Source organism: Antrostomus carolinensis, unplaced genomic scaffold (genome assembly GCF_000700745.2).
Source record: "Antrostomus carolinensis isolate BGI_N321 unplaced genomic scaffold, ASM70074v2 scaffold30566, whole genome shotgun sequence".
Classification (NCBI taxonomy): domain Eukaryota; kingdom Metazoa; phylum Chordata; class Aves; order Caprimulgiformes; family Caprimulgidae; genus Antrostomus; species Antrostomus carolinensis.
The window spans coordinates 802-13,984 of record NW_010324506.1 but is presented as its reverse complement, the minus strand read 5'-3'; the positions used below and the strand labels follow the sequence as shown (position 1 = coordinate 13,984).

At 36.2% G+C, this 13,183-nt stretch overlaps 1 protein-coding gene across 1 annotated transcript; it reads right to left on the bottom strand.

The window, feature by feature from the left end:
• Window positions 1-530: 530 nt before the first annotated feature.
• Window positions 531-12,440, bottom strand: NOL11 (nucleolar protein 11; the record flags this gene model as incomplete). Its single annotated transcript, XM_029085699.1, is given in 17 exon segments — window positions 531-820; window positions 1,123-1,230; window positions 1,536-1,628; window positions 2,678-2,756; window positions 3,260-3,481; window positions 4,404-4,529; window positions 4,943-5,127; window positions 6,074-6,151; window positions 6,441-6,544; window positions 7,222-7,345; window positions 8,103-8,179; window positions 8,903-9,100; window positions 9,590-9,728; window positions 10,287-10,344; window positions 10,622-10,767; window positions 11,384-11,440; window positions 12,324-12,440. Coding segments are annotated over 17 exon segments (2,025 nt in total), but the record flags the coding sequence as incomplete, so codon positions are not given.
• Between the last annotated feature and the right edge of the window lie 743 nt (window positions 12,441-13,183).

Sequence of the window (13,183 nt, the reverse complement as noted above, 5' to 3'; positions counted from 1 at the left end):
GCCACAGAACCCCTTCTATTCCCTTATATTTTTTTTTTAAAGCAGCATAAGAGGACCTGGTTGGACTGGAAAATAAAGCATGAAAGGGTACACTCACAAGTTGTGATATCACAGCACATAGGAGAGAGCAAGCACTGCGAGTTAGGTAACAACCCTATACCTACACTTCCCTATACCTTCCCTTCCTTTTTTAAGCAAAGCCTGTAAGTGTCAAAGACATCTTTGGACAAAGTAAAACCAACTTAACAATAGAAAATCAAAGAAGCAAACTCAAATGAGTTCATCTATAGTTCATAACCTGAGTTGATATAAGAGAACTCTGAAAAATCTAATCAGAGACTTCAACTATTAAGTAAAAAAGAAGCAATTAGAATAAAAATATCAATTCATTTGATGAAACACCTCTTGAAGCTTTACCGTACATATCTGACTAACTCTTTGCCAAGAATCATGTGGCATTTCAGAACGTTTTTATGATTCCATATCAAAGTTATACATGAAAATGTAAACAAGCATCCAGCTTCTCATCCAGTCAGAGAGCTTTTAATACACGAGTTTCAAACTTACAACTTCCATGTAGCTACAGAGTAACCGTGCTCCTCCTATGTAGAAAACAACTTTTCACATCCCCAATATGGAGTGCTAATACATCCTTGTCATAAAAGGAATCAATATAAAATAAATTTGTTAATAACTCATTTCAAATTCAAATAAGTTCCAGCACTTCAATAGAATATGTCTGAAAGTCTTTCTGGTGGTTAAGTCTTTGTAATTCTAGCAAACTTCCTTCAATCTTGTTGAGTTCAGAGTAGAATCGTACCTAAAAAGAAGAAAACAGTTATTTAGAGTAAAATTAAATTTAATTATTTTCATATGTTATTATACTGTGGAACTATCTGTGGTTCTACACAGTTTCAGGTATTTAAACCAAACACAGCAGCTTTTGAAATCAAAATGAGGAGGAGAGGCAACTACCAGTTCATGTTCAGAGCATACAGAGGAGCCATTATTTGATCTACTGTATAATTTGGTTTTGTCTGCCTCTCCTCCCACCCCCTTCTTAACACCCATATTCTAAATCCCTACTTAAATGAAATAATTATCCCAAAAGATGCAACTTACTTGGGCTCTTACAAACTTATGCAGGTTCGAAAGCAAATCTTTTGCTTCTGGTAGCATCACCATAACTGTGAAGTGAGCATCAAGTAATAGGCACATCCAGTCCATAATCTGAAGACAAAGAAGTACATTTACACTTTAGGATATGCAAATGACACAGATTTTGATTTAAAAGCTGAACTCTGAAACATGAACTCCTAATGCAAAAGGCATGGTTACATATTTTAAGGCAGTGTATTTATTTCCAAGAGTAAAGAGTGTTGTGTAACATCTGACTTCATACAGGTTATATTAATAGACAACACTGTAGAAAATCAATTTAGATCTCAGCTGATTTTAGATATTCACAGCTACTCACCGAAAGTTACACACCACAGAAACCAAAGACAGTGCAACTCTTGGAACAAGCTTCTCACCTGATTTATAGTTGGAGAGCGTGTTCCGGGAAGAGTGGTATTAATTTTTTCACTGCATTTCACATACAGGTAGTATAAATACCTGAGAAACAGCTAAAAGTAGAAGAGTCAGAAAATGTTTAAAGGACAAACATTTAATAGACTGAGGAGTTTTGTTCTGCACACAGTAATATAAGGATTTTGAAAAATTATTTTTAAAGCAACACAGATGCCTCTACACTATGCCTTAAAAATAGGTTTTATGGTTCTCCTGGACCATCTACAGCTCGGTGTTTGAAAACTCTTGGCAATATTCAGTGTAAAGTTTGTAAAGTTACATTCAGGGGTAATCATTATTCCAGTGACTGTGTCAGTGCAATTTAATTCAGACACAGACTTTTGTAGGAACTTTGCTAAAAAACTGGATCAACATGAACAATTTTAGTCCCAGTTCCACTTTCAGTAGCCAACAAGATATTGATAATGGTCAAAATGAGGTCAACATCATGTTGTACTGAGTGCAAGCTGAAGATTTCTTTCTCCAAAAGAAGAAATCAGGGAGATGGATCAGTGCAAAGATCAGCTTTGTTCTGATGTGAGGGTTTGGGGTTTTTTTTAATCACTGTAAAACCACATATATACTCAAATACTTTGGTACATACAGTTCTTGTAATTGTATTTCAGGTTTTGAAGGACAGGGAAGTTTGTTTTTGTTTTTAAACTGAGAGGATCTGTGCTTGAATCCTCGAGTTTGATTTGTATTACATTTAGTATTTCACACAGTGTACAGTGTTTCTGCTGGAACTACATTAGCATGTCTCATTCCTTTCTTAAAAAGCATCCAAATCAAGAAAAGGTACAATATTTGCTATCAAAATATGAACACCTTCCAAGTAGATTATGTCATAAAGAGGGTTTCTTACTTACAGTTTCTAATATAAGCAAGGACTACAAATAGTTCCATATATATGTGGAAAAACGTAACATTTGTTAACACTAAATCTTATTAGGCATCTTAATTTCATTTTCATGCATTAGTTTGATCCAGACTCCAGTAAGAGTAGCAAGTTTCTGATATACAATTAATATTCTGATATACCCTTCTCTATCCCTCTCCCCAAAATAATACAGGCTTTAAAATATTTTAATTTTAACATACTTACAACAGCTTGCTGAGCTGGAAGATTTTTCAGATGAGGCAAAAGAAATGTTTCACTGTAAGCTGAATGGAGAACAGCATTTCTGTGCAGTACTATTAAAGAAATAAAACTGCAGGAAAAAACACCAGTTTCTACAAACTGAAGTGAATTGTCATTAAAATATTTCTCTCGGTTCACTGAGAGAGGTCTTGTTTCAGCCTTTTGAATCTCCCTTATTTCTATCATGAAATACATACGGCAACTGAAATAGCATGATAGAGTTGGAACAGTTCTGCTTACTCCAAGTATGTCATTAGCTAACAGGTTTTAACAGGCACATTCAAATCACTGGTGCCATTTTCTCTTGAACAGACAAACTTTTATTACGCTTTTGCAATAATATAACTTTAAAATAGTGTAGTTAAAAGTTAATTGTTTCTATTTATATTCTAAACAATTTTTCTACTGAGTAGGAACTTCTCTTATCAGAACATCTCAGAAATTTTCACCAGTAACAGAACAAACATCTTTCAGTAATACTCAATACAATCATTCCCATCACATAGAATGCACTGACTTCCCTTCATTAAAACAGACAGAGGATACAGTAACGCTGCCTTCTGCGGTCCAACGGGGCAGAATTCACCATCAGGTGCCCGATGCGTTTCCTTTGTGATTTTAGTGTCCCAAATGTCTTGTTCCAGCTCTGCATTGAAACCATTTTCTACAATTTCAGTCTTAACTTCTTTATTGTTGAGTTCAACGTCAATGTAACAGACTACAGATTCTAGGTTCACATCTATTCTCTGCAGATAGGCTTCACTAATGCTGCAGAAGAAAATTCCAGACGTTTGAAACTTTTAATTATTAGCTTTAAAATCAGCAGTGCTGTCAACCCAACAGCAGTACACACCATGAACTCTTTGAAGCTTACTACGAAAGTCAAAACCTATAGTAAAATATAGTCTTGCAGAATGAATAAAGGCCATGAGAGAACAGTTCATATTTTGTAGTTACTAACCTTGAACCTGCTCTTTTATTCAAACAATGTAAATCACTGTATTATTAGACATTCTGTCATGGGCTGATTTAAAGGTTATACCCCACTCAACAACTGTTACTCTATTCTGACATTAGTGGAACTTCTTCAACCCATAAGACAGTTATGGGATTTTCCTAATATTTAGTAATAAAATATTTGGCAATTCTAAGGTATGAAATTAAGAAGATCTGATGTTTCTAATAAAAAAAAGAATCCTTTCTGCTCTGGAAGCCCAGATGAACAGTTACAACAAGTCTTTTCTTTTCGTTACAGTGCCCACCTAGAACTTCATCCTTTTTGGGATATGAAAACTATTTTTTTTGTGTGTGAATTTACAAGAATTGATCGTTTTTTTGTGGGCTTCTTACCCCAGGTAAGTTCCCAATTAAGTCTGTTGCACAGTGAGCAGATAGCTGTAACAACCTATGTAGAAGGATGCAAATGCCATTCAAGCCAGCAGTGTTACCACTAGGCATGTACATTTAACTACCATTTAAAGAGTTTTCAGAATTAACATTTAAAACAGACATCTAGTAAAAAGTTGGTCAGTCTGCATGACTGCAACATACACTGTGCTCAGAATTAAGAATTTAATGCACAATATTAATTGCTTATCTATAAAGTTAAAGCCATTCTCAGCAACACACAGCTTTTTATTAAGGGGCTTGGCTTGGTGAAGAAGTAGTAAAAAAAGTTATTCCAATTTACCTTAAAAATAGTTTCAAGCATGCATAAGTAATTTCTTCAGGAATATCTGGAAACCGTTGTAAGCAGACTTGTAAGAGATGCACATCTTTTTTCTCCAAAGCAACAGCCATTAAACCTGGACATAAACTGTAAGAATATGAAAAGAATAGGCTGCATAGTTCACACCCACTGAAAACTACACTGACAACTAATGCAGAAGTATTTGTTTTACACAAAAATCCATCTGGGAAGTGTCAGCTTCATCAGAAAATAAGCATAAGCACCTTTGATAGAAAATTCTGATAATTCAGGAGTGCTTTAAAAAGAACTAGATTTCTACTTTTTAAAAAAATATAATTTTTAAAGACTATTCCTTATAAAGACTCTTCTCCCTGGAAGTGTTGAAGGCCAGGCTGGATGAGGCTTTGAGCAACCTGGTCTAGTGGAAGGTGTCCCTGCTGCTGGCAGGGGGGTTGGGACTGGATGAGCTTTAAGGTCCCTTCCAATCCAAACCATTCTATGATTCTATGATAATTAAAAAAATGCAGAATCATCATCACCTGTAAGACAAGTCTCGAGTCTGGACTATCTGTAGCAGGAAATTTCGAGGGTAGTACTTTGGATTTGTTTTACATCTGTTCATAAGGGCAGTTATTACACATCCCATGGTGGCTTGGAGATCTGGCATCTGTGCTTTTGACATCAATTGTCTCAATTCATCTTCAAATACAGTTGTAGAAGCATCCTGGAAATAACAAATACTGTGTAACTCAGAAGTGCAAGGCATAGGTTTGAGAATTGTACTGTTACTAATTAAACCTAGCAAAAACAGACTTATTTTGGAATTCAAGCTAAGAAAATTTACAAAAAAGCCCTCAGTACTCTGTGTTTTGGTAGTCTCTTGAGCATGAGTCCCCTCCCTGGAAGTGTTTAAGGCCAGGTTGGATGAGGCTTTGAGCAACCTGGTCTAGTGGAAGGTGTCCCTGCTGATGGCAGGGGGGTTGGAACTGGATGATCTTTAAGGTCCCTTCCAATCCAAACCATTCTATGATTTTATGAGAGCCAAATGAGGGTGATTACTCACTCTGAACTCAAGGTAAACAGTATCTTTCAAGAATTGCTCAGGGTTTATTTGCCTGTTACTTCAGTAACTTTACCAAGATATCCAGCCACAGCTGAACTGTAGGTACATTCTCACAGGAAGAGATGTAGGTACATTCTCACAGGGATGCAACTTGAGGTACCACAACACTTGCAGCAAATTTTAGAAAGGAACTAAACAGGTTATTGCTATATTTGCAGTGGAGTTCCTAACATTCCGACTTTCTAGATCCAAAATGTCTTCAACAAAATTAAAGCCATATATAATAATAAAAAAAAAATTCAGGTGAAATATCCTCCCATTTTACTGACTGTAAGAGAAGATTTTAATTAAAAATGAACAATTTGTGCAAGTTTTCAGAAGCCCTGTATGGTACAGTTCTAGAACACACTCCTATGACTAAAACTTTAATTTCATCATAGCCAAATACTATTCTAGCACAATAATAACAATAGTAATAATAACTAATATCCTCCAACTCATCTTTTAAGGCAGCTTTGTCAACTTGATACATGCACAAAGATAAAAGCTTAAGAGACAACTAGAATATTCTGGGTGTCTAAAACACCAGGATATTTGCTTTACTTACTTTTAGATTTAGTAAGAGTTGCCCAACTGATAAGGAATCTGGCTGTACTTTAGCAACAGTGCTCCTTTTTGATCTTAACTATTATAAAGAAAAACAAAAAGTTATTATTCAGCTCCAAAAAGATGGTGTCTATACATAGATTCAAGGATTTCAATCAAGGTAACTAGGAACTTCACGTGTCAACTTGCTGTACAGGTTACAATTAGTAACTGGGTAGTCCAATTCCAGAAACAGTGTTATAAACAATGAGTGGTGAATACAAAGAGAAATTTCCTTCTGTGACAACACCTAAAAGTAAAAGTAACATCATGGGGAAAAGACAAGAGAAATTAAACGAAAACCTCACATGCTCCTAATGCTAACTTACAGTCATTCTGGACTCAGATTTTAGAGCTACAGACTGCTGTGACTGAAAGGAAACCACCAGCTCTTCATCTCCAAGGGTATTCCAGTCTATAAATGAAGATACATCTGTGAACACAAAAATGAAACTATGTGAAGGTAACACTTAAAAGCGCCTTTATTAAAGTATGAATATTGCATCTACTTCTTATACTAATAGGTATTTTCTAAAGTATAATCCAAGTCATTTCATGCCAAGAAAGTTTCTAGTTTTATCTCGGCAGCAGGTAATTTTATAACCCCTTTTGCACACTGTTTTATCCATTTAGCCTCTGGGAGGAAGAGAAATAAGTTATTACACAATTTATTGGGAGGATTACTTGCAACAACATTTTATCAGTGCAATGCTAAAGTAAAGACACTACGACAGTACAATTTTAAACCAAAGTTTACAAGTTAAGGTTTAACATTGCCCCATCAAATCACAAGGTCTTTGAACATAATTTATAGGAGACAGCACTTCATTTTGTTTTCAGTATTCATAGCTGGCATTCCAGTATTTGCAGTAATTCCAGTATTTGAATGACAACACAGCTTAAGTGAAGCCACAATAAATTCAGACATTCGTGTGCTTTGGTGTTCTCAGCAACAGTAAATTTAACAGCTAGAAAGATAATACCATGTTAGGTTACTTCAAACTGTTTAGATTCCATTTATTTTATAGGACTGGATTAAAATAATTCTTATACAATTTCAGAAGTTTTCCTTTTACGAGATCTTTTCATTGTAATTATAAAAATTCTTACCAGGGGTTTGACTGTCCTTGAGCTTTCCCACAGCAGCTGCCAGGGAGGACGTTTCACACTTGTACATAATGACTGTTAGCACTTTCCCATGAGTAAAAAAAAATTTTTCCTCATAACACCACAACTATAAAATATTAAAAAAATATCATTAATGAGGAGATAAGCAGAGAAATGTGTTCCTGCACAAGCTGATGTTTAACTCCTTACTACAAAAATTCAACTAAAAGTCAGCAATCAGATTATTTTAATTTCTTTTGGTAGGTTAAACAATTGTTAGCAGATCTTCATGAATTGCTGATTTTAAATACAGGAAGAAATCAGAAGCATTCTGTTGAGTATTTTCCAGGGATGTCTTAAAAGTGCAGCAGCTGCTCTGAGGCATTAAGTATTGGCACTGATAATTTTATTTTTTAGATTTTCTCTTGTGCAATTTTTATGACAAAACCAGTCAGCTGTTCTGTTTCACTGGTGCATTTATTACTTCAGCGTCAGTTTACTTATCATTAATTAACACCTGAACATCCTGAAACACTATTTAGGGACATGCAGGGATCATTTAAGCAGTCAATTGCAAATTGTCTGAACAGATAGATACTGGCTGGGTTTTCTGTTTAATTAGCTATTTTGTTTTCATCAAATAATCAAGACTATCAGAAGTGAGAAGGTATTGAATTATCAAAAAAGTTACCATAAACCACCATTCTCCTGCTAAATACTCTGACAAAAATTGCTCATCAACTGGTGAATCTTAACTCTGTTTCTGAAGTTGGCATTCCCTGCTCTGCCAGACAGAAGCAGAACTGTGGAGCCCACCAGCCTCTTCACTGCTATCACGCCAAGTGCACAAAGCTTAATGACCACAAATTAAATATTGAGCTCACTTGTCCACTGGTTCCCAGGGGCAGCTCCTTTGAAGTTTGCAACGTCTGAAACTTTGTATTCCAAATTGTCAGGCACTCTAGGGATAAAGACCGATGTTACAAACCCAAAGAAATACTATGGGAATGTATAAATGCTACATAGATGTACCATAAATGTTACATTTGCCTTTGCTACTTTCAGTTAAAAACACTTGAGATAATAGAAATAACTGTGTCAAAGTAGCGCGGTGAGTCACATACTCAACATTAGGAATTAAGTCATTCTGGTTAGATCTCAGGAAAAATATTTAAGAGATGGAGTTAAGTTTTTCAGTGAAGAGCTTTAAACAAGAAGCTGTGGCAAGAGGGACAGCAGCTAGTGTGGCTTCCAGTCAGGAAGAACATTTTGTTATAAAACACTGTTCAGTGGCTTCAATTTCAGTGATCCCACACCTCAGAAGTTCGGGCATGAGATGTAAGGGTTTGCTTCGCCTATTTTAGACACTGATTTCTTAGAGGACACCACAGCTGTTTCCCTGCATAGGTCCTTTTACAAGTGTCCAAATCCTCCTTTTAATTCCCTTCCATCCATGAGGTCTCTTGTTGCATCTTCTCAAGTGTTTCACAAACAGCATGAAAGCAAATACTGAAACACAACAGCGAGTGTGGTCCTGCAGCCCACTATGCAGCTGACTGGTAAAGGTGATCTTTCAGCTGGTGCTCTGAACGGCACATCTCGACTACGTACTAGCTTCAAGAGCCAACCAACATTTTTTTTCCTAAGGAAACTTATGACATTTTAATCCAATTTCTCAAATTACCTTTGGATTCTTCACCAGATGTGGCTAGACTTCCTAATACTGCAACATGGTCTTTATCAAGAACAACAAAAGAAGTTCCTTTCAGAACACTTCCAGATATGGAAAGCTTTAGTAGTAGTGACTTGGATAAAATTTGCTCTTCCTCTTCAGTATTTTGTTGCAGAGGTATCAGAACCTTGTACACAGAGTCATTGGAATCTGTAAAAGAAAAATGACGATGCTTTTATGATCTGTCACTGTGAAAAAACTATTTTATATGATATGGCAAGAGGACACCCAAAGAGAACAAAATCCTTTGAGTGCTGAAAGAAGAAATAATACAGGATATTGAAAGGACACGTTGTGATGCAAACCAGCAAAATAAAAGTATAGCTCACATGAGATCTGCAAAGTACAAGTCATAACATTTAAGAACAGTCAGCCTTTGCAGCCATTAAAACATCAGGAAAAGTTAATTACTACTTCTATCACTAGCTGTCTTGGAAAGTTTAAAAAGCTAAAAATCACAGACTGGTTTGGGTTGGAAGGGACCTTAAAGCTCATCCAGTTCCAACCCCCCTGCCATCAGCAGGGACACCTTCCACTAGACCAGGTTGCTCAAACAGTAATTCATAACTATCAACATTTTATGTCCTTCCATACAATTATTTGCTTTATTACCACATCCCATTAGAACACATAACTTACACAAACACAGAAGTGTGATCATTTTATTTTTTATATATGCTGTGAAATGCAGTGGCTTAGACAGTTCCTGTCGTTCGAGCTTGTATTTGTGTAGACTATTCATCTTCAGTTTCTGTACGTAGACAAAAAAATCCTCATCCTAAAACAAAAAATAAAGTTTTACTTTAATTTGCACAAAGAAGAGGTAACAGAAATTCAAAGTCAAGCAGTACTAATATCTGAATGTTAAGCAAAATTAGGAATTTCTGTTTCCTATAGGACATTCAGCCTAATTCAGAAAAGTTTTCAGACTCAAGCACGTGAAGGAAATTCTAATCTGATGCAACAAATGGACTCAGAGGAAGAAGCACGTGAACAGACAGATTCTGTTCTGTAATTCTTTTTGTTAAAACAGAAATGCTATTTAATAAGTTCTTCACACTGAGCAAGTATTTGAGTGCAATGAAGAGTCACACAATCATCTACTGTATTTAATCTTAATTGCTCTCTGCAATTTTAAGAGCCAGGCTCCTCAGCCCTGAAAGCAACACAACTTCAATTCAACCACTGTATCAGAAATAACACATATACAGGAGATTGATTACATCAGGATAATGATTTCACTAAAAGCTCTTAAAATCCAATTAAACAACTGGTGGATTTTAGAAAAAGCACTGAGATTTGCTGCTATGAAAGTAAAAAAAAGTATTCAACTCACTTTCTCAGTAGCGAAAATTAAGACAGGTTGTTGACCTTCCATAAAAGCTTCACTCCACCTAAAACCAGAAAGCTGTATGAACATCTTCTAAATTCTAGGGCCATACCCAAAGTCACACCACTATTCCTTAGGCAGCCTCTTATTTCTAGGATATCTGTATCAATAATTTTAAGATTTTAAAAACAATGTGTTGGAAAAAAACACCCAACTCCAAGATCTTGGTCTTCAGATTTCTCCCCTACCCCCCTCAAAAAAAGGAACAACTTTAATCATCATCATCATCATCATCAATTCCTCTGAGCAAGAAGCAAGCTTCATGAAGTTTTATCACTTACCTGATGACTTCATCTGAGATAATGTTTTCAATTTCTTGTTGTGGGGCTTCCAAAAGGACATCTAAAGTTCTAACACCACCTCCTTTGAATAGCACCACTGGCCCTCCATTGGGTAGTGAATGTATTCTGTACACATCAGCTGAAAGCTATATAGAAAAACAAAATTACAAGAAGAATTAATTAAGAATTAATGTTCTTCAGTACATTACCTTCAAAGGCAAGTGTTTAATCTCTGATTTTTTTAAGTTCTTTCAATAAACAAGTAACAGAAGAGTGATAAACCCGTACAATTCCTAATCATGTCGACCCAGCAGTTGCCCATTTTCTGAAATGCTGTGAATATTGCAAATCACTACCTGACAAAAAGCCAGGAAAGTGTCCCAATGAGCATCACATTTCTGAATCACATCAGGAAAAAAAAACATGATTGAGGGTAAGGAGTTGAAAGAACTGTTATACAGCAGAACACAAAGCGTTAACACCAGCAGAACAAAAATACATCTGTATTTGAACGTAATTCACCACCTTTAAAGGAAGTCCTTGTAACTCTAGAATTGGGATACGAATCATTTTAAGAGTAGGACTTTGATGATCAAGGCTCTCAGTCCAAGTGGATTCCTTGCAATATTCCAGAACATCATAAAGCACAAATTAAGACAACGATCAGCTAAAATGTAATATTAGCAGCAGTATGAAAATTAGCATCTTCCCTCCACCAGGATTCCAAATGTTAACATGAAAGTAACCACGTCAGAGACTTACCGTTGCTTTAAATACTTTGTCCAAGTTAATATCTTTGTTCTTCCATATTCTTAAAACCTGGAAGAGAAGCATCATTTTTAAGCACAGTAGAACAGTAATATATAGACTTCTCAGCACACACAATACTAGTGATTGCAGGTCACAGAACACAGGAGGAAAAAATACACAGAAAGGATTCACAGTCACCTTGATGGCAACTGACTCAGGGAAGTCTGCAAGGGAAGAAGCTGAAGCAGAGACAACAGGAATACAAACCAAACTCAGAGATCTTGAATTGGAAAGAAAGGATAGGAAAGAGTAAGGTTAAGGAGAAAGATACAGCAGAATTCTAAATGAAAGCAGATCAAAGTGATGGAGACAGATTAAGATACAGATCACCTGATCTGGAACAGAACGTTACAAGGAGAACAATGAAAAGTCAGGGAAGATATTTCATCAACGACAATAAAGAAAGCCAAAGGTTCAGCACGTGCTGAGCAACACTACAGGTGCACTAACAGGAAATGTTTAACTGTAAAACAGGAGCAGAAAAAGAAGGACTCAGGTATGAACTATTTTAACCATTTCAGAGCAATAATCACGCAGTTCTAAATGTCAACCAGTCTGCAACAAGAGAAATAATGATTAATTAATTAATTATTCTTAGAGAACGTTTGCATGAGGCATTCTTCACTGAGAACGCTGCAGTTTTCAAGAGGTCACTGCACAACCGGTGATCTTCATGTCACTAAGAAAACAGACTGTGCAACTGCACATCCCTGTCCTCTCAACGAGCAGAGATGACCTGAACTGCAACAGAGCCGAGAGCTCCAGGCGTTTACATTTAGCCAGAAATCCAGCACCACTGATTTCTTCCCCATCTACACTCACTCAGAAGACTCACTACATAATTCCCTACATCCTTTTTTTTTTACCTTTAAGAAAAGATAAAGGATCTCACCTTGTCATCATGCACAGCTATATATTCGTGAGTCTCAAAGTTGCACACAACTGGACATGTGAGAATCTGCCCATGTTTAACCGACCAACAACCTAGTGGCTTCTGATCTGAAACCTAGAAGAGTCAGAAGAAAGACACTGTCATTAAAATATATCAAAAATAGAACATGGTATGCTTTAGGGGTTTCTGACAGAAAGGAAATGCAAGGTACCCACATCTGATTTGAGTAAGAATATTAAAATATGGGAACTGTTATACTGAGAACTGCTTGAGCATTCCTGTTTGACTTTAATACTAAAGCTTTCAGAATAGTATGAAAGAACTCTCCATTAATTAGAAATTCTTTCTTTTCACATAAGAAATAACTTTGACCTGTAATAGTCAGATGGGCTGATGCCACGAAGCAGAGGTGCGAGGCCTGGCTTTTCCAAAGGGAAGACATTACTTTCAGCCACTACTGCAAGTTACTTTTACTCACCAAGACCATCATGCCCAGAGCCACGCTTCCATCTCACTGTAAGTTATTGAGACCAAGAGCAATTAATTTTACTGTCTAAACTCATTTACAAGCAGCTGCTCAAGCCCCTCTCCACAGCTGAGATCTACACTGGGCACATTTACCAACATATTTATGTTCTTGTGCATGGTTTTGGCAGTGGGACTAAACCCAAAGGAGGTTGTATCATGAATCCACTCAGATACAATCCCTAACCCCAGGAATATAAAATCCAATTAAAGATAGAAACTCAAATATCTTCCTAAAGTTTTTTATTGTGGTCTACTGAAATAAATGCACACATTAAGAGACACCTGAACATACTTTCAGTTTCAAGTGCTGCAAACTAAAACCTTTCATCCTC